The sequence below is a fragment of the Ceraceosorus guamensis genome, assembly GCF_003144195.1.
Source record: "Ceraceosorus guamensis strain MCA 4658 unplaced genomic scaffold IE81scaffold_77, whole genome shotgun sequence".
In the NCBI taxonomy this organism is placed as follows: Eukaryota; Fungi; Basidiomycota; class Exobasidiomycetes; order Ceraceosorales; family Ceraceosoraceae; genus Ceraceosorus; species Ceraceosorus guamensis.
This window is the reverse complement of record NW_020290072.1, coordinates 1-17,971: the sequence shown is the minus strand read 5'-3', so window position 1 is coordinate 17,971 and position 17,971 is coordinate 1. Positions and strand designations below refer to the sequence as shown.

The 17,971-nt window shown below is 59.5% G+C and overlaps 7 protein-coding genes across 7 annotated transcripts; 3 read left to right on the top strand and 4 right to left on the bottom strand.

Annotated features, from left to right (window-relative positions):
* Positions 1-500: 500 nt before the first annotated feature.
* Positions 501-1,967, bottom strand: IE81DRAFT_236743 (hypothetical protein). The gene is made up of 3 exons (XM_025511185.1): positions 1,353-1,967; positions 1,120-1,276; positions 501-1,017 (listed from the first exon to the last, which is right to left on the bottom strand). Exons 1-3 carry the CDS (start codon positions 1,547-1,549, stop codon positions 580-582), a joined length of 792 nt encoding a protein of 263 aa, XP_025367325.1. The 5' UTR covers positions 1,550-1,967; the 3' UTR covers positions 501-579.
* A 78-nt stretch (positions 1,968-2,045) lies between these two features.
* IE81DRAFT_349488 (phosphoglucomutase) lies at positions 2,046-4,315 on the bottom strand (the record flags this gene model as incomplete). Its single annotated transcript, XM_025516393.1, has 7 exons — positions 2,046-2,063; positions 2,134-2,223; positions 2,290-2,315; positions 2,390-2,758; positions 2,857-3,538; positions 3,633-3,760; positions 3,964-4,315. 7 exons carry the CDS (start codon positions 4,313-4,315, stop codon positions 2,046-2,048), a joined length of 1,665 nt encoding a protein of 554 aa, XP_025367324.1.
* Positions 4,316-6,374: 2,059 nt separating this feature from the next.
* On the top strand, positions 6,375-8,589 carry IE81DRAFT_236664 (hypothetical protein). Its single transcript, XM_025511184.1, has 3 exons — positions 6,375-7,213; positions 7,298-8,118; positions 8,202-8,589. Exons 1-3 carry the CDS (start codon positions 6,567-6,569, stop codon positions 8,369-8,371), a joined length of 1,638 nt encoding a protein of 545 aa, XP_025367323.1. The 5' UTR covers positions 6,375-6,566; the 3' UTR covers positions 8,372-8,589.
* Positions 8,590-8,692: 103 nt separating this feature from the next.
* On the bottom strand, positions 8,693-11,028 carry IE81DRAFT_325825 (hypothetical protein). Its single transcript, XM_025514635.1, has 6 exons — positions 9,985-11,028; positions 9,526-9,891; positions 9,315-9,459; positions 9,034-9,228; positions 8,880-8,963; positions 8,693-8,797 (listed from the first exon to the last, which is right to left on the bottom strand). The coding sequence occupies exons 1-6, from the start codon at positions 10,704-10,706 to the stop codon at positions 8,762-8,764; spliced, it is 1,548 nt and encodes a 515-aa protein (XP_025367322.1). The 5' UTR covers positions 10,707-11,028; the 3' UTR covers positions 8,693-8,761.
* Positions 11,029-11,771: 743 nt separating this feature from the next.
* Positions 11,772-13,887, top strand: IE81DRAFT_325824 (hypothetical protein). The gene is made up of 2 exons (XM_025514634.1): positions 11,772-13,531; positions 13,658-13,887. Exons 1-2 carry the CDS (start codon positions 11,977-11,979, stop codon positions 13,777-13,779), a joined length of 1,677 nt encoding a protein of 558 aa, XP_025367321.1. The 5' UTR covers positions 11,772-11,976; the 3' UTR covers positions 13,780-13,887.
* A 30-nt stretch (positions 13,888-13,917) lies between these two features.
* Positions 13,918-15,106, bottom strand: IE81DRAFT_236594 (hypothetical protein). The gene has a single exon (XM_025511182.1). It carries the CDS (start codon positions 14,873-14,875, stop codon positions 14,156-14,158), a length of 720 nt encoding a protein of 239 aa, XP_025367320.1. The 5' UTR covers positions 14,876-15,106; the 3' UTR covers positions 13,918-14,155.
* A 329-nt stretch (positions 15,107-15,435) lies between these two features.
* Positions 15,436-17,156, top strand: IE81DRAFT_325822 (NAD(P)-binding protein). The gene is made up of 3 exons (XM_025514633.1): positions 15,436-15,703; positions 15,838-16,855; positions 16,921-17,156. Exons 2-3 carry the CDS (start codon positions 15,932-15,934, stop codon positions 16,978-16,980), a joined length of 984 nt encoding a protein of 327 aa, XP_025367319.1. The 5' UTR covers positions 15,436-15,703; positions 15,838-15,931; the 3' UTR covers positions 16,981-17,156.
* The last annotated feature ends 815 nt before the right edge of the window (positions 17,157-17,971 follow it).

The following is a 17,971-nucleotide window of genomic DNA, read 5'->3' as shown; positions in this document are numbered from 1 at the left end:
TACCAACGTGCTCATTCGTACACATGCATTCAAAACATGTCTTTTACCGTGAGCCGCTTGGTGGAAGTGGCTCTATCGCTCGAGCCTAATTACAAGTTCATTAACGTTGCGCACGAATGCATCGGATGGCGATGGCACATCTTGGTACAAATCGAGGATGCTGAGCGTCGTGTCCCTGTCCCAAGTGTCTCGAGCGTGTCGTCGGGCGCGAGGCGGTGCGGCGCGAGGTAAGGTCGGCAGCGACGCCGTCGAGTCGTCAATGGTGACGGCTGTCTTGAGACGGGAGTGTGTTTCGCGTGGCGCGTGGCCGCCATCTTGTTCGAAGCGCTTTCGAGGTGACAGTGATGGCAAATTGCTGCCAGAGTCATCCGATGATCCACCGCCGCACCTCTTGCAGACGGGAGAAGCCACGCAAGCTTGAGGAAGCGAATGCTGCTCATGCGCTTGACGCAGCTTCATCTCTCTCAGCACGCGCGGTGCAATGGTGACCGAAGTCCAGACGTGGCTGACAAGCTGGCAAGGGTCAGCGCGAGCGAGCAAGGCTCGACACATGCTCGCAGACCACGATCGCAGGCCCACTCACAAGGGGATGAACAAGCCTTGATAAAGGTCAGTTCTGGGGTGCGTATTCGCCCAAGCCACTTCGGCTACGAGGATGCCCATGCTGATGAGGTACCATCCGATGGCAGAGGCGAAAAAGTATCGGGTGAGGTGGGAGCTCGAGCGGCGGTAGTCTTGTAGCCCCTGGACCGAAAGTCCGTACGGACGCAAAACTTCGATGGCCTTGTGGAGCGTGAGTAGGAGCACGAGCGTGTCGAATGCGAGTATCACTGCATCTGGCAGCCACAGTGCGAGCGAGACTTGATCTGGCAGCACGCTGCACGTTGGCGCGATCGGGACAGTGGCTGGTGCCTGAGCGAGATGCAGCGTCTGTGCCCACCACAAATTCGCGCCTGCCACAGCCAGCACACCGATCCAGAGAATCGTTTTGAGCACGAGTCCTGCAGAGCGGATGGCCTGTGGGGGGGGGGGGGGGGGGGGGAGAACGTCAACGCGCGCGCGCGCGCGCACACACACACATACACATACATCCGCGCGAGGCAGGCAGGCGCAACTCACGATGGTCCTCACAGCAAAAATGGCGGCAGAATTTGTATGGGCCAGGCCGGTGAGGGTGAACCAGACGCTCCAGCTGACTTGGCACTTGTGCGGCTGACCCAACGAGTAGGCGCTCATAGCAATGATTGGCAGCGTCAACAATCGAGTATTGAGCAGGCTGGCCGGGTCGGTTGCGCGTCAGCAGATGAACGCAAAGCGTCTGCAGAACTACACTCTGCACCACTCGGACTCACAAGATGCTGCCGAGCGACGGACGCTGACCGCTGCGCACCCAACGCGCAAGCTCGGGCCAGTAGAGACGTCTGACTTCGGCCGGCACGCAAATGAGAAAGTCCCAAAGTTGAAAGGCGGAGAGCCATGCTTCGAGGACCAGAGTCTGGACCGAGCGCCATGCCTCGGGGGTGGAGAGCGTCGCTGCGGTTGCTGCCATGTCTGCTGTCCAAAATGCAGTGGAGCGCGCGGGATGGAAGAAGGAGGCGTTGCAAGTCGTGAGTTGTGAAGTGGCAGCCACGAGGCGCCGTTGTTGCTGATCGCGACTCGCGACTCGCGACTCTTGACTATTTGAGGCAATCAAGACGCAGCCCTCAATGCGCAGCGCAGGCCGACGTCCATCGCGCTTGCACCACCCTCACCGCATCTCACCCTTCCCCGCTTTAGCAATGCGCCCGGGCTGAGCCTGCACCTCATAAGTCGCCCGCTCTCCACCTCCTCGCCGCTTGTATACGCTACACCACAATTGCTGTCTCGGAAGCGATTTGCCGGACGCAGCTGGGCTGAAGGCTGCCGCTGCACGCGAGCCCAAATCGCCCAAACCTCACACCTTTAGGCAGCGACTCGTTCTGCGACTGCATGCGATTGAGTTGTTAAGTGTTTCGACAGAAGAGGGCTGTGAAGCAGTGCCATGCTTGCCGTGTATGTTTCGCCGCTCAAGTAATGACGGTGGGCTGCGAGGGGAATTTGCAAATGTGAGCACCATGCCAGCACACCACGACGACACTGCTGCCGCGCACCCACCTTGTCGCGACCAGTGTGTTTTTGCAGCTGACTCAGCGCCAGCGCTTGGTCGATGAGCGGCTTGAGGCCCACTTGAGCATCCGCAGCGTACTGTTGGACAAAAGACAGAGTGTCAGTGCAGCGCCGCCGTGTTGATCGTCGCCGCGCAAAGCTCACCTCGCTGGGGTCCTTGGAGTATTTCTCTGGGAGCGGCGGCGGAAAGTGATCAGCCCCCCATGCACGCCCCACGCGCCTCTCATGTTCCAGCCCCACTCACCAACGTAGAGCCGAATGGTAGCGCCCGCTGAACCGGTCCCGCTCAATCTAAAGATGATTCTGCTACCGTCCACAAACGTAATCATGTGACCTTGATTCTTGCTGACGCTGCCGTCCACCGGATCCTTGTACTCAAACAGCTCTCCACTCTTGACCTCAAATTCGCCCAACTTGCTTCCTGCGAATGACGCATCGCCAAACTTGGCCGCCAAGTCGTCCATCAACGTCTTGGCTCCTGCACTGTCCACCTCTTCATAGTCGTAGCGCGAGAAAAAGTTGCGGCCATACTTTTGATAGTGCGCTTGCAGCACGTCCTGCACAGATGTGCCAGGCTTCTCCTTGTTGGCCGCAGCGAGAATTGACAGCCAGGCTGGCGGGTCGTGCGCGCGCGCGCGCGCGCAGGGAGGGGCCAGACGCGGGTGTGAGCGCAGTGCATACGGATTCTGCGCTTCTGCTACGAGCACTCACCGACGACGGCCCACAAGCCGTCCTTCTCTCGAATGTGATCCGATCCCGTGCCGAAGCTCTCTTCTCCGCAGATGGACAACTTGCCGGCATCCATGAGGTTTCCAAAGAATTTCCAGCCGGTCGGCACCTCAAAGAAGGGCAAATTGTGCTCCTTTGCGACGCGGTCGAGCGCGCCAGATGTGGGCATGGATCTGGCCAGCCCCTTGACGCCGCCAGACTTGTTGAAGTAGGGAATGACGCCCTTGGATGCCCACTCTGCGATGATGGCCACGCTGTCGCTAGGATTGACGAATGCGCCCTTGCCGATGATCATGTTGCGATCTCCATCGCCATCCGACGCTGCGCCGAAGGAGATATTTTCCTTTTCCACCGCATCGACCAGGCTCTTGGCGTAGGTCAGGTTGGGATCGGGATGACCGCCGTTGAAAGTTGGCGATGGCACGCAGTTCTGGATGGCGCTCTCTGGCAGACCGAAAGCGTCGATGAAGAGGGCGCGACCGTATGGACCAGTGACGCCGTGCAGCGCATCGAAGCGGACGGTGAAGGAGCCGGATTGCAAGAATTGCTTGATCAAATCGAAATCAAAGATGGTGGAGAGGTACTGAATGTAGTCCGACACGCTGTCCACCACAGAGATGGATAGATTGCCGTGCTTGGTGTCGCCAACCTTGGACAAGTCCACCTGCGTGTGGTGTGGTGTGATGTGGGAGCGGGTGTGTGAGTTGAGGCGTGCGCAGTGTGTGCATGTATGCACTTTGATGACAGCATCCACTCACCTCGCCACCCTGCACCGCCTTGTACTCTTGTATCGTCGTCGTCTTTTTGTAGATGGCGTCGGTGACATTCTCGCCCGCAGGCTGACCAGATGACAAGTTGGCCTTGATGCCGAAATCCGCTTCCGGACCTGCGAGGCGAGCATCACGTGAGCATGCAGTGTGCGCACGATGACCATCCATCAGCATGGCATGGCACAGCACAGCACGGCAAGGCCGCACTCGCACTCGCACTCGCACCCGCACCCGCACCCGCACCCGCACCCGCACCCGCACCCGCACCCGCACTCGCAGCCGCACCCACACTCGCAGCCGCAGCCACAGCCGCACTCACCGCCTGGATTGTGGCTCGCGGTCAAGAGGATGCCACCGTCGGTGCTGTGCAGACGGATGAGGTGAGAGACTGCTGGGGTGCTGAGGATGCCGTTCTGACCAATGATGAGTTTCTGCACGCCGTTGCCGGCAGCGACGCGGATGATGCTCTGAATGGCAGGCACGCTAAAGTATCGACCATCGCCTCCCACCACCAAAGATTTGGGCGTACCGTTGGGAAAGCTGTCCAGCGTGGCTTGGATAAAGTTCTCTACGTAGTGAGGCTGGGAAAAGACCTTTGTGCGCTTGCGAAGACCGCTCGTGCCTGGCTTTTGGCCTTCGAAGGGTTTGGTTGGGATGGTCTGCACGGACATGGTGTGGTGGTGGTGGTGGGGGGGGGTGAGGTGAGGTGATGCGCGCTAGTGTGCGAGTGTGCGTGCGTGCGTGTGTGTGTGTGCGTGTGTGTGTGTGCGTGTGTGTGTGTGTGTGTGTGTATGCGTGCGCGCGATTCGATGGATGGTGAAAGTGAAGAGGCTTGATGGAGCGGTGCGGGGGGGGGGGGGGGGGGGGGGCACGGTGACTTGACAGTCACGAGTGAGGGCGGGGAGATGCAAGCAAGCAAGCGAGCGAGCGCATGGCTGCTGCTGCTGCAGCGAGAAGCTCGAGATGCAAGGTGCAACTCAACGTCCGTGCGCGCGTCGAGCGGGAATCGTTGAAGGAAGCCGTGCGCATGCGCATGCGCAGCCGCGATAGCCAACGTTCGAATTGCGCATCACGTCACGTGAGTCGCGGTTGGCAGACAAGCAGGCATGGATGCATGCAGGCAACAGATACGCGTACGCGACGTCGATCGCAGGCGCGTGGCGCGTGCTGCGTGCTGCGTGCTGCTTGCTGCTGCATTCGCGCTTTCATATCACCGCGACTCTGACTTGCGACTCGGATTCGCATGGCACTCGTCAGTCACGAGGTGATCAGTCACAGTCACACCCACACTCGCATTCGCGCTCGCATTCACGCTCACACCCACGCTCGCATTCACGCTCGCATTCACACACTCACACCCACACCCACACTCACACCCACACCCACACTCACACCCACACCCACACCCACACCCACACTCACACTCACACTCACCCCTCCATCGCACATGCCACTGGACGCCGCGGCCGCCGCAGCAGCCGCGCAAGGCAAGTTCACCTCCAGCATCCCACCTCGCACCAAGGGTCGACCGTCGCGGCACAGGTTGGAACAGGAAGCTGCAGAGAGGGCGGAATGGAGACGCAGAGTGAATGCAGACAGGGCCAACGCTGGCATGCCGCCCCTCAGTCCAAGTCCACCAGCGCCCGATCCTTACCCTACAGGCAGGCGCAAGGTGGGCGAGGCGGAGAAGCAGGCTGCTGCTGCTGCTGCCCAAGTTGCGCGTGGTAGCGCGTCTGCGAGGCCACAAAGAAGCGCCGCCATTGTCAGGCAAGAGATTGGTTATGGAGGAGATGATGATGATGAGGAGGAGGAGGAGGAGGAGGAGGAGGGGAAGGAGGAGGAGGAGCAGGGGGAGGGGCAGGGGGAGGATGACGAGGGAGGGAATCGCCGTTGGAGTTCATCACGCGGTGCTGCTGCTGCGCGACCGCGGCAATCGCCTCAGATCAAGCAGCAACCCTTCAGCCCAGTCGCATCGCATCCTCACCCGCCGCAGCAGCAGTCGCAGTCGCAGTCGCAGTCGCATGCCCACGCCTTTCCTCACAGCCACGCACACATTCAAGTGCCCAGTCAAATGCCACCACAACATCCTCATGCGCACTCGCATACGCATACGCATGTGCACTCGCACTCGCATTCGCACTCGCCAGCGCACTCGCACTCGCCAGCGCACTCAGCGCACTCACCCGCGCACCTCCACCCTCATCGCTTCGCTGCTCACCTGCCCTCCAGCGCTGCTGCCGCACTCACGCAAGGCGGTCTGCGACCCACAACGCCCTTGCTCGACCTCAAGTCTCAAGAGCTCGCTTCCATCACCCCAGCCCCGCCAAACACCGATCCGCCAGAAGCGCGCTACTGGTTCCACAACCTCGGTCCGCCTGGCAACGGTGCAGGTGCAGGTTGGCTCGACTTGAGCGATCGCAGCGCGCACGATTCGCTCAAAGTGTACGAAAAGATCGTAGCGACGCTGCTGGCAGAGCAAGATGAGCGCGGCAATCTGGCACGACGCGCAGGTCTCGTCGAGCTGCCTCATGAGGAATCGCCCGAGGGTGTGCGATACTTTGCCTTGGTGAGTCGCGTGTGTATGCGCCTTTTGCGCGTTGGTGGAAGCGAAGGTGTGCACATTCTGCGCGATGGTGGAAGCGACGGTGCGCACCTTCTGCGCGACGGTGGAAGCGACTGCGTGCACCCTTGCGCCCGCTCACGCTCACGTCTCGGTTTCCGCTCGCACTCGCACGCCAGGTGCGCAAACCCACATCGCTCGCTGCCATCGCAAAGCGCATCGCTGAAGATCTGGCAGAGCTGTCAAAGCACAGGTCCACGGCGACGACGGGGGCAGCATCTGAGGCAACATCCGAGGCGCCGCCACTCACACCCCCACAGCATCCCAACTATCCCACCCCTCGCGCTTTCGAGCTGGACCTCATGCAGCTCTTCGAAAACGCGAGAAGGTTCCTGCCTCACGCCACACCCGCCTGCGGAGCGGCATTGCAGCTGCAGCGCCTCTTTCAAACCCTCACATCCGGCGATCCCACACGCCAAAGCACGCGGGAGAGGAGGTACGCGTCGGGCAAGCAGCTGCAGCACCTGGGAGCGCTGCAGAGCTTGCCGCCAGACGAGACGCTGCACGCGACGCTGGCGTACAAGGACAGGAGGGTGCAGGTGGGCGATTGGGTCCACGCTGCCAGCGAAAAGGATCCATCCAGACCCTTGGTGGCGTGCATCTTTAGACTCAGCACATCCCCAACGCTCGGCCCTCGCATGTGGCTCAACTACTACGCTCGCCCAGAGGAGACATCGCACGACAGCAACAAGACGTTTCATCCGCAAGAGATTCTCAAGACAAACGTGTTTGGCGTGCACGACGTCGCAGATCTCTTGGAGCACACCTTTGTCCTCTTTGACCGCAAGTGGCTTCGCATGCGACCCACGCCCGACCCGAGCGGCCAATTCTGGAGGACGCATGAGCCCGTGTGGATGTGCGCGGATAGGTGGAGACCGGATCTCGGCACTTTCATCAAGATCAAGAATTGGGCGCAAGTGCTGCCCGAAGGCATCAAAGAGTCTGACAGGTGAGCGCCGCGTGCCCGCACACATGGCTTATCCTGCTTGCTCCGCTGACACATGATCCTTCTTTTCGCACGTCGCACGCGCAGACTGGACAGTCTAGAGGAGCCTTTGGAAATGCCACCCCGCGTCTCATCGCCCTTCCTCCGCGGCGTCGTCGGCCCAGGTCGGCTGACCACGGAACCAGCACCTCAGCGCGTCAACTATCGCTCCGTCAATGCGCCAGTCGTGGGTGCGGAGGATGCTTCTCCTGATCCCACCACTCCAAGAGCGCCACCCAAAGGACTGTCGCAGGGAGTGCCCCAAGCTTTGATTCACGCCGCTCCGCACAACCTCACACCGCGCACACAGCAGCAGCACCCTCACAACCGACCTCCTCCTGTTGCGGACTCGACACCGCAGCATCCGCCTCCCTCGAGGCAGTACGGTCCGCTACCGCCTGCCGTCGGCCCTCCGGTCATCGTCGGACAAAGAGGCCCGGCCGAATCTCCCTTCGAGCCAGCCATTCAGAGCACCCTGCTGGAATCCGCATTCAGACGCATCCGCAACAGCAGTCCCGCTGCACTGAAACCTCGCATCGACGAGGCGCTCGGCATCCTCAAATTGCGATTCGGCGCCCACGTATCCCAGGCGGCCTTTGAACGGCTAGGATCGATAGAGGGCCCTGCTCTGGATGTGGTGGAGCTGGCAGTCGCGCTTGGCTGCCACGGCACGCACAATCTCAACCTGCTCAGGAGCCTGCAGAGCCTCCTTATGCACGCCAGAGCACACCAACTCGACGAGCTGCTGCCGGATCCCACTGCCACTCGACCGCGCGACAAGCGCAAGCGGACCAAGGACGAGTGCGCAGATGTTTGGTCTGCGGTTGCCGGCAGCGAGGCTTACAATGCCATGCTGCCTGAAGAGACGCGTGAGTAGCTGCGTGTACGTGCGCGTGCTCGTGGGTGATCACCATCTGACGACCTGTGCCTCCGCTTTCCACCCCCTTCCCAGAACGCCTGTTTGAGCGCGACGAGCGCGGCAAGGTGCTGTGGTATCCTGCACCGCCCTTGGACGGTCCGACTCAGCATCTCGCTCGCAGCAAGGGCCAGACGGATCCCACGCTGGCTACGTATTCGTTGGCCTACCTCGCCTGGAGAGCGGGCAAGCGTGCCAAGGGATGAGGCGCCCAGTGCGCCGTGCTCGTCGCAATTGTATACTATGTTTGAAAGTGATTCGCGATTGTCCCGAGATGAGACTGTGCGGACAAATGATCCGTGCTCGTCATGTCGAGGCCAAGAAAGACCGGTGGAGCCTTTTCGCGCATGGCCGCTTGGGGACGCGACCACCTCAAATTTCGGTCATTCGCCTGAGCAGAGCAAGTCGCTCACATCCTGCAAACTCTGTGCTATCGCCACGGCGAGTCGTCTGAGTCGCGCAGAACATCACCCTGGTACGCTTCACCTCTCACCTGGCGCCGCTTCATTCTTTTGCCGCGGCAAGAAGTGCTGAAGATGGATTGCTAGTAATACAATGGTCGAGACGGTACAAGATGCCAAGTCCTACACGGACGGTCATTTCGCAGCGCGTTGCTGCTCGTCGCGCCACCACTGCAGGCGATCAATCAGGAAAGGTGGTCAGCCTGCGCCAGTGCAGAATCGCGCGGTCCATGGCGAGGTCCGTGTCACCTACCTTGGCGCTCCTCTCGATGGCCTCTTCCATGCCTACCAAGGGAGTGTAGCCTAGCGCTCGGCGTGCCCTTTCGATGTTGTAGTACTGCGCGAGAAGGCGCGGCGTGAGTCTTGCGCCGCCAGCACCACACCATACCGCTTGCATCTGCACTCACACGTTTAGACACGCTGAATGTGATCTTGAATCGCGTCATGTCCGGTTTCGTGCCAAAGATCCATCCGAACCACTCTTGAACAGCGGCAATCGGAAAGGCGAGATCCACTGGCACATTCCACACTCTGGCAGGGTCCACAATCGTACCGTCGTACGCCTTCCACAAAGCGCGAGGAAAATCAAAGAATGGCATTGGCTGAGCGGGCAAGCGGCGGCGGCGTCGACGGTGTGAGCTTGATTTTTACGGCCGCCTGGCACATGCACGCCCGTCCACACACTTACCTGACCATTGGTAATGTGAAAGACTTGTCCGTCGACGCGGACACCCGGATCTTCCTTGGCATAATCCCACACATTGGGCAACGGATTGTTAATGCTCTCCACACCCTCTTGCAGGAAGAACTGGTCGAACTTGTTTCGCGCGACACTGGCAGCGAGCGGGAAAGAAGGTATTCAGCCATGGCGCCAGGAGATTCTCGCAAAAGCTGCTCACCTTCGAACGTCGATCGTGGGCACCTGACCATCCAGACCACGCTGCTCTCGCGTCAATGTGCTTGGCAAGTCTGCAGCAAAGTCGGGCACGCCAGGTGGACTGAGTCTGCTTTCGGAGGTGGGCACGCGCCGATCTGCCTTGTCGGTCAAGGCTGCGACTTTGAGAGGGACGTGCACGCTGGCAAGGAACTCTTCAGGATAGATGGGCGAAGCCGAAGACAGCTTGTCAGCAGCGAGTAAATGAGCGTGTGCTACATTGTCCACATATGTCCAGTCAAAGAGATTCTTGTTGTCGCCAAGCTGAAAATTGATCTTTCCTGAAGCGAGCACCTTGAAAAAGCCAGGCAGAGCTTGTCGATCACCGGGTCTGCGAAGAGGATGGGGGGGGAGAGAGGGAGCGCGACGCTCTTTAGCGCGACGGGCGCATCGCCTTTGAGCTGACTTGAACATGGCCACTCACCCAAAGATGCCAGCGGGCCGAATGGCGCATGTCTTGAGGTTTTTTTCGCCGTTGGCTAGCAGCACCAGCTGCTCTGCACGGGCTTTGGTCGTCGAATACTCGTCAAAGACGCGTTGAGGGTAAGGCAACCTCTCGTCGGCATTGACGAGGTCCGTGCCGTCAAAGATGACGCTGGCAGAGCTGGTAAAGATGAGCTTCTTGACGCCAGCCTCTTGCGCAGCTTCGATGACGTTCTGCGTTCCCTGCACATTGACCAATTCGTACACCTGCTTCGAGCTCGAGTCTGCGAGCGGAGATGCGGTGTGATAGACGACATCGGGTTTGAGCGATGCAAAGAGGAGTGCGAGCGATTGCTTGTTGGTAATGTCGCCTTTTTCAAAGCTGCTGCCTGCGGTGGTGATGGTGGTGGTGCTGAGGCTGTGCTCATCAGGAGGCCTGACATCCACATTCACCACGCGCTTCTCCCCTCTTCCCACCAACGCCTTGACGATGGCCGATCCCAAGAATCCAGAGCCGCCAATGACCACGTGGGACTCGGCCGATGCTGCTGATGTCGACATCTGCGTTGGGAAGAAGGGGGGAAAGAGCAAGAGGGAGTGAGCTGTGCGGCTGGGCGAGCGAGCACACTGCCCCCGCATACAGCCCACTGCCCACACTCCACACGCCTTTGCCCGCAGTGCACCGCAAGCGGAGCACTGCACTGCACTGCCGCTGCCAAACATTCAGATAGGGGTGAAAGACATTTTGAAAGATGATTTGGTTCTTCCTCATCGCGAAACAAATGAATGCCGCTGCAGAGTGAACTATGAATATATGCTGACTCATCATGATTGGGCTCGCTTGCGCTGCTTGCGTGGGATGGCATGGCATGGCATGGCATGGCAGGGTGGGGTACTGGATGATGTGGACGCCATCTACTCACCTCGTGTTGATGAGTGGGGTGGCAGTCGAGAGCGCTGGGTGTGGGTGTGGGTGCGGGTGTGGGTGCGGGTGCGGGTGCGTAGTGTGGGTGCGGGTGTGGCCGCGGGTGTTGCGTGTTGCGTGTTGCGTGACGCACCTTGGGTGGATGCGAATATGAATGGCGAATGGTGAAGCGATCGATGCAGGCAGGCAGGCAAAAGGCTGAGCCAGCCAGCCAGCCAGCCAGCCAGCCGCGCTTCGTCGAAAGCTTCGCGCGGATGATGGGTTGGTTGGGTTGGCGTGGCGCGATTTCTCTGCAGCTAGCTGTTCCATCCATCCATGCATCCGTGCGTCTCGCGCATCGCGCCCATGCTCACACCCCCGCCCACGTGGCCTTCCACTAGATCACCAGCAAGTCACGTGAGTCTCAGCATCACATCACGTGTGCGCGCAATCTGGCAACAAGGCGCGCGAGAGGCAGCGGGCAAAGCAATCAAGAATTTTGAATTTGAATCGAATCAAGAATCAAGAATCAATAATCTGAATCGTGAATATCGCGTGCATCCGCGGCAATCACCGCGCGCAGCATGCAGCGACGATCATAGGTTTGCCCGAATCGGCGGAGTCGAGATTCGAGATTCGAGATTCGAGCTAAATTGCGCGGCACGGCACAGCGCGGCACGGATGACGAATAGGGGTTCACCTCACCCCCGCACCCAGCAGCGCACGACCCCGTGCTTGTCGCGCCGCGCCCATTCACGTTCACGATGGCCCAACTCACGTTCTCGAATCCCATCTCAAGAGCGATTTTCAGGGTCCGCTTTGCGTAAAAGCTAAGCAGAGTCAGCTCGTTTAGAAAGCGCATCATCAAATACATGGCAGCGTGAGAGATGTGATTGGCTGGCTGGCTGGCTGCCTCGTGTGAACGAGTGATGGGCTGTGGGCGTGAGTGCGTTGGGCAGCACCCCTGTATCTGCAGGGCTTGACATTCATTACCTCCGCTTCTCTTGCTTTCACCTCCCTCGCAATCGCACTCCCCGCACTCCTCGCACTCCTCACCATTCCCACTCACGCTCACGCGCCCCAGGAAAGATGAGTCATTCTCATTCTGCAGCCAGTTTGGCAAAAGCGATTCGTCGTGCCCTATCAGGCTCCTCTTCCAGCGGTGCCATTCCCATCACCGACGTGTATGCCGCTCTGAGCGACGACGAAGCAAGCGGCCACATCTTTGCCGAGCTTGTCCTGCTCTCTGCGCCCCCTCGATGGAGCGCCATCGCAGTGGACGGTGATGCCGCCGCCGCCGCCGCCGGTCACGCTACCCTGGGCGTCACGCTCAACCTCGCAACTGGACAGCTCACGTCGCTGCAGAGCGAGTGGCACAATGCCGACCTCGCGCTGCCCGATGCTGTCGGTACGATGCGACGCTGGCCGATTGGTGCACGTGCACAAGCAGAGGCTGCTGCGGCACCATCACCGTCACCGTCCAGCAACGCCGACTTGCTCCATCTCGTGCACTTTTGGTGGGGCGCATCGTTGTACATTCCTGCCGCTGCCGCTGCCGTTGCCCCCGCCGCTCTGCCTGCAGCCTCCTCTTCGTACCCCCAGCTGGAACTGGCTGGCCTGGAAAAAGCCTTTGCAGCCGTCGACTTGCCTCGCGCCCTCTGCATCGCCTTTGCTCTCCGTCTGCGCACACTTCGCGCATCCTCGAGCCACGCTGCGGCGATCCTCAGCTCGACCGCTCTGGCCCCGCTGGCCATCCAATCGCGCGCTTGGGACGCCAGCGAGCCCAGCTTACCAGCTGACCTCGCTTCGCCCTTCTCCCTGCGCCCAACGGTCGCCGCATCGCAGCCACATCGCGCGGCATCTACTCGCCGCGCATTGCCCCTGTTCAGGTCGCGCAAGATCTCTGCACCTGCCAAGTACGTCATCAAGGACGCCGCTGCGAGCGAGCCGACGACGACAACGACGACGACGCCCTCCGCCTCCTCCTCCTCATCTCCTACAGAAGTGACTTCGACGTCCACTAGCAACTCTGGCAGCGCTGTCGCAACAGCCATCGGTCCCAAGAGCGCCGCTGCTGCCACCTCGTCCAACTCGCCCAACAGCGGCAAGCCGCAAGATGGCGGCGCTTCTGGAGGAGATGCAAGCCCGTCCACCACGCCCAGCGAGAGGACGCGAACGGCGATTCACATCTTCTCCCTGGGATCTCTGCGTCTCAACCTGTTCGGATGGGTGAACAAGGAGAGGTTGGGAGGATCGCCGCCGCCGCACAAAGACGCATCATCGTGCAGCTCGTCGCCTGCCAATGCCGTCTGCGGTGGTGCAGTCGTCGTAGCGGTGCCTGGATCCAGCGCCAGCGCCAGCTACTCGGCTGCAGCGGGACAGCAAACCAGCACGGAAGCGGAGGCAGAGCAGGGGACCAAGGGTCAAGGCGATGCTGCCGATGACGACGACGACAACGAGGCTGGTGGTGGTCAAGGTGGTGCGCCAGCTTCCGGCACGCCCACGCCCTCGGCCGCACGCTTCAAGCGCTTCTCGAGCCAAGGTCAGATTCAGCAGACGTTTGTCGACGCGGACGCGTCGCCCAAGCTGGATGCTGTTGCAGAGGAGAGTGATGGTGGCATGGTGACTCGCACGACTGTGACCAGTGAGTGGTGCGCCGCGGTGCGCTGCTGTGCGCATCATCGCAACGCATTTCCCCCCGCATGCATCTCGCTGAATGCTCACGACTTTTCCTCCTCCTCCTCCTCCTCCTCCTCCTCCTCCTGCCCAGCGGTGACGACGACGGATGTGCATCGCATGACTGCGCACGAAGCTCGAAAGAGCGGAGCCAATGCGGCCCCTAGCATCGCAGCAGAGCCCACACAACCCTCGGTCGTAGCATCAGCTGCCTAAGATGACGTCACGCCTGTATTCAAGTCGCGAGCTGATTGATGCTTGATCGACGTGTAACGACGACTGATGACCGCGATGTGATAATGTCGCTCTCGAATGCTACCATATTTGCTGAAGTGGGTCCTCGCTGTATGCGACGTGGCTGGCAGCGAAGGCTTGTGAGCGGGACTGGATCTGCACGATGGGCTGCGCTTCCTGCCTCGCTCAAGGCCTTCAAACTCGATTCCTGTGCTCCACCGTCTGCGCGGTGCGATTCCAACCTGTGCGCCTGTTCAGGATGGGCTGCCTGCCTGCTTGCCACGACTCTGGACTGCAAAGCACGGTCAAGGCGAAAGCCAGATTGGCAGGGACGTTTTGTTTCACGACGTGGTCGCCCTCACGTGAGAATCTTGTAGTACGCTTGCAGGTACACGTCGCCAATGGTCAGATCCTGCTCCTCATCGCGCACATAGCCTTTGCTGGCATACATCTTCTCCTGATGCTCCATGCCGCGGCGAGTGTGCAGACAGACGACCTCGCTGCCGTGAGCGACGACGTAACGCTCTGCATGGGCAATCACTTGGCTGGCAACACCTTTGCCTTGAGCTTGCGGCGCCACTGCAAGGAATCTCAGCTCCCAGGACCGAGGTTTGGGTGCGGGTGCGGGTGCGTGCGCGTGTGGGTGTGGGTGTGGGTGTGGGTGTGCGTGTGCGTGTGCGTGTGCGTGTGGGTGTGGGTGTGGGTGTGCGTGTGCGTGTGCGTGTGCGTGTGCGTGTGCGTCGCCCTTTGCGATCAGCGCCTTGGGATTCCAAGCGCGGGTATGTCGAGACGTGGGCGGCACCAGCGTGGCTGTCGCTAAGGGCGCGGGAGGAGTCAGAGCACCATCATCGCTTGCGGATGCGTGTGCGGGTGCAGGAGGATGGCAGATGAGGACGACGACGTCATCTCGCTTTGCGGCGTCGGTGAGCATGATGCGGCGATCATCCGTCATGGTCATGCCTTTGGACTTGTAGAGCGCGTCGAAGGACTCGATGAGGATGCGCGTGACTTGCTGCCTGTCCACGTCGGAGTTGATGGGGCGCACGATGAGGCAGCCTGGGTCTATGCTGATCGTCATTGTGATTGTGTGCGAGATGCGGGATGAGGGGTGATGCGGGATGAGGAGGATGCGGGATGCGAGATGGGAGTCTGAGGTGGAGGCCGGGGGGCCGTGCTATCTGAACACGCGATCGCGAAGCACAAGGGTGACAATCAGTGAATCAACATCCTGGGCGAATGTGAATGTGAATGTGAATGTGAATGTGAATGTGAATGTTGAATCTCGATCACTTTACCCCGATTAAAGACATCGATCGACAAATCACAAGTCAACCTTTGCACCCATGCCATGCCATGCCATGCCATGCCGTGCCATCCCATCGTGATTTGCAGCTCCGCCCGTGTGATGACAGCCCAGGCTCCGTCACATGACTCGCCTCCCCGCCCTCCTCCCCGCGCGTCATGAATCAAGAATGTCTACGACTCTGACTGCTGACTGCTGACTGCTGACTGCTGACCGTGCATGCATGCATGCATGCAATGTTGAATGCATACGTGCATGAGTCGACGATGGATCGCAACAACGAGGGCACGCGTGCGCAAAGCCTAACCCCAACCCCCGTTGACGCGCGCGCGACACGGTCATTCAAAATTGTCGGCAACTGCAACTCACAACTGCAGCTTCCGCAGCGGCGTCGGCGAGTAAGATCACTCACACTCCCGAGGCGAGGCTTGCACGGCGACACCACGAGCCATTCACGATTGTGATTCACATTCTCACGACTCACGACTCACGACTCACGACTCACGACTCACGACTCGAGCGTAACAGTCACGGATAATCAACTCGTCACGAGGCTTGACAGCCGCGCATGCCATCTCGCTCGGGGCAATGGCAGCTGATGAGGTGAGCCGTCTCATTGTGGGAGCGTGAGCGTGAGCGTGAGCGCTTGCGTTTGACAGGCAGCTCGCTCATGGGTCTGCTGCATAAATACTGGTCGCGTCTTTGCACCCCTCGCGTATTCGCACTCCTCGACACAGCGCGCACTCTTTGCATCCCAGATAACAGCGTCAGCGACATTGCCTCTCAAGCACCAGCACAAGCACCAGCACCAGCACAAACACCAGCACGAACATGGCTGAGCTTTTTGACAACGTCAAGTTCGAGAAGCCCTCGGGCGAGTTTGGCGATGAGGTGGTCGCTAGATTGTCCGATCGGGTCCGCGCCAAGACATTTGTCGTCACGGGTGCCAGTCCAGATTCTCTTGCTCTCGCCGCGGTGCATTCGCTGGTCAAAGGCGGGGCCGGCCGAATATTCCTGCTCGGCCGAAGCCACGGCAAAATTCAAGCAGCAATCGATAGCCTCGGCAAGGTCGACACCGAGCTCGTTCCCATCATCGCTGATCTCGACTCCATCAAGTCCGTGCAACAGGGCAGCGAAGAGATTGCAGCCAAGTCGCAAGACTCTGCTATCGACTACGTTCTCGCATCCGCTGGCATCATGGCCACTCCATGGCAGCTGACGCAGGATGGCATCGAGTCGCAATTCGGAGTGTGCCACGTCGCTCACTTTGTCCTCACAAAAGTTCTCCTCCAGGCCGCTCAAAAGGCCCACCGAACCGCGCCGAGGTTCTCATACGTCTCTAGCACAGGCTATCACGGTGGCAATTTCCGCGGCGACGACTACAATTTCAAGCAGGGCGCAGAGTACCACCCTTGGGTAGCGTACGGCCAAGCCAAGAGCGCAAACATCATCTTGGCTCGCGAGCTGGCAAGGCAGAAAGCCGGAGTGCTGGCTTACAGCGTCGACCCTGGCATGGTCAAGACTCGATTGGCTCGATCTTTGTCCAAAGAGACGATGATCGCTTTCGGCTTCGCGGACGAGAATGGCGTCCCCAAGAGCACAGGAACGTCCACTTTCGGTCTGGAATTCAGCACGCACGAGCGAGCGGCTGGACAGATGCTCTACTCGCTCTTGGATCCTTCCCTCGAAGCTCAGAATGGCGCGTTCATCAGCAACGGCAGAGTCCTCGCAGTGGATGCTGCTCAAACGGAAGAGGTGAGTGTGTTTCTTGCCGACGGTGACGAGTCGCTCCTGAGTCTTTTGAGTCATTCATCTGTCAGGGCCTGTCTCAAAAGCTTTGGCAAGTCAGCGAAGATATCGTCAGTCGTGCCTTGCAATGAGCTGGACATTTGATGTCGTTCTACGTAGTCTGCTGTCCGTTTCGCAAATCGCGTTGATCCAGAGCGGAAAAAGGGCAACTGTTGCACAGCAACACCATCCTCTCAGTCGCCGGCGCGGGGACCCAATGTCCATTGCAAGACGAAGTTTCCCTTTTCCTCATTCCTGTCTGGACGCTAGAAGTACAATCAATGCCACCCTGACGCAACACAAGCGCCTGTGATTTGTGAAAGGTCCGGGCTGGCTGCGAGGTTTTGGGCTCGTGTGAAAGCGGCTCGCTGAACGAGATGTCAAGGGAGATTGCGACTTGCCTTTGCTGTGGCGCTTTATGGAATCGCATTTCGCTCGCAAACAATGCGAGAAGCAGACACGACACGGGCATGCGTACCGGGCGCGCAGCGCACACCCAGTGTTCATTTCAGAGCGCGAGTCAAAGCGCTAGAAATGATTGCGTTCCAGCAGAATGCGATGACGCGACGGTGTATCAGTCCGCCAAAAAGATGGGTTTGCGCTCGGCAGACGGATGAGATCGTAGTACCGAACATAGCTGAGTGCGTATCTTGGATCCATGGATGGCTATCTAGGTGAGTGTGCGACGCGTACGTGACACTCTGCTGCAAGCCGACGTTGAAAGGGTTAGGGTCAGGGTTAGGGTTAGGGTTAGATAGGTGTTCCCGGCAGGGTTAGGAAAAATTGGTCCATAAATCTTGCAGGTCTTTGCAGTTTTGGATAGTCCTTGAGAAGCGCTTCAAGGTACTATATGGTGTCTGTTTGGTTGGACATCACGTAAGCAAGATATAAAGCTTTGAAATTTCTGTTGGCTGGGCAACTCAGCAAAGTTGGCTTAACCCTGGAGCAGATTATTCAATAGGCTTGTAGAGCGCCTCAAAGAACCCCTAAATGCAGAAGCTCAGATCTCAAAGCCTCTTGGTCTTGTCTGTGGAAGGCAAAACATCTAACCCTACCGTAAATCTAGGGCTAAACCCTACTTTG

Bases quoted from the DNA above. Each gene is read 5' to 3' on its own strand.
- IE81DRAFT_236743 (XM_025511185.1), bottom strand. From the start codon at position 1,549: ATGGCAGCAACCGCAGCGACGCTCTCCACCCCCGAGGCATGGCGCTCG. The intron at 1,277-1,352 runs GTGAGTCCGAGT...CGACCCGGCCAG, and splicing joins CCGTCGCTCGGCAGCATCTT to CCTGCTCAATACTCGATTGT. The intron at 1,018-1,119 runs GTGAGTTGCGCC...CCCCCCCCACAG, and splicing joins TTTTTGCTGTGAGGACCATC to GCCATCCGCTCTGCAGGACT.
- IE81DRAFT_236664 (XM_025511184.1), top strand. From the start codon at position 6,567: ATGCAGCTCTTCGAAAACGCGAGAAGGTTCCTGCCTCACGCCACACCC. The intron at 7,214-7,297 runs GTGAGCGCCGCG...TCGCACGCGCAG, and splicing joins GGCATCAAAGAGTCTGACAG to ACTGGACAGTCTAGAGGAGC. The intron at 8,119-8,201 runs GTGAGTAGCTGC...CCCCCTTCCCAG, and splicing joins CATGCTGCCTGAAGAGACGC to AACGCCTGTTTGAGCGCGAC.
- IE81DRAFT_325825 (XM_025514635.1), bottom strand. From the start codon at position 10,706: ATGTTTGGCAGCGGCAGTGCAGTGCAGTGCTCCGCTTGCGGTGCACTG. The intron at 8,964-9,033 runs GTGAGTGCAGAT...CTTCTCGCGCAG, and splicing joins CATTCAGCGTGTCTAAACGT to TACTACAACATCGAAAGGGC. The intron at 8,798-8,879 runs GTAGGTGACACG...GATCGCCTGCAG, and splicing joins CCATCGAGAGGAGCGCCAAG to TGGTGGCGCGACGAGCAGCA.
- IE81DRAFT_325824 (XM_025514634.1), top strand. From the start codon at position 11,977: ATGAGTCATTCTCATTCTGCAGCCAGTTTGGCAAAAGCGATTCGTCGT. The intron at 13,532-13,657 runs GTGAGTGGTGCG...CCTCCTGCCCAG, and splicing joins GACTCGCACGACTGTGACCA to CGGTGACGACGACGGATGTG.
- IE81DRAFT_236594 (XM_025511182.1), bottom strand. From the start codon at position 14,875: ATGACGATCAGCATAGACCCAGGCTGCCTCATCGTGCGCCCCATCAAC.
- IE81DRAFT_325822 (XM_025514633.1), top strand. From the start codon at position 15,932: ATGGCTGAGCTTTTTGACAACGTCAAGTTCGAGAAGCCCTCGGGCGAG. The intron at 16,856-16,920 runs GTGAGTGTGTTT...TTCATCTGTCAG, and splicing joins ATGCTGCTCAAACGGAAGAG to GGCCTGTCTCAAAAGCTTTG.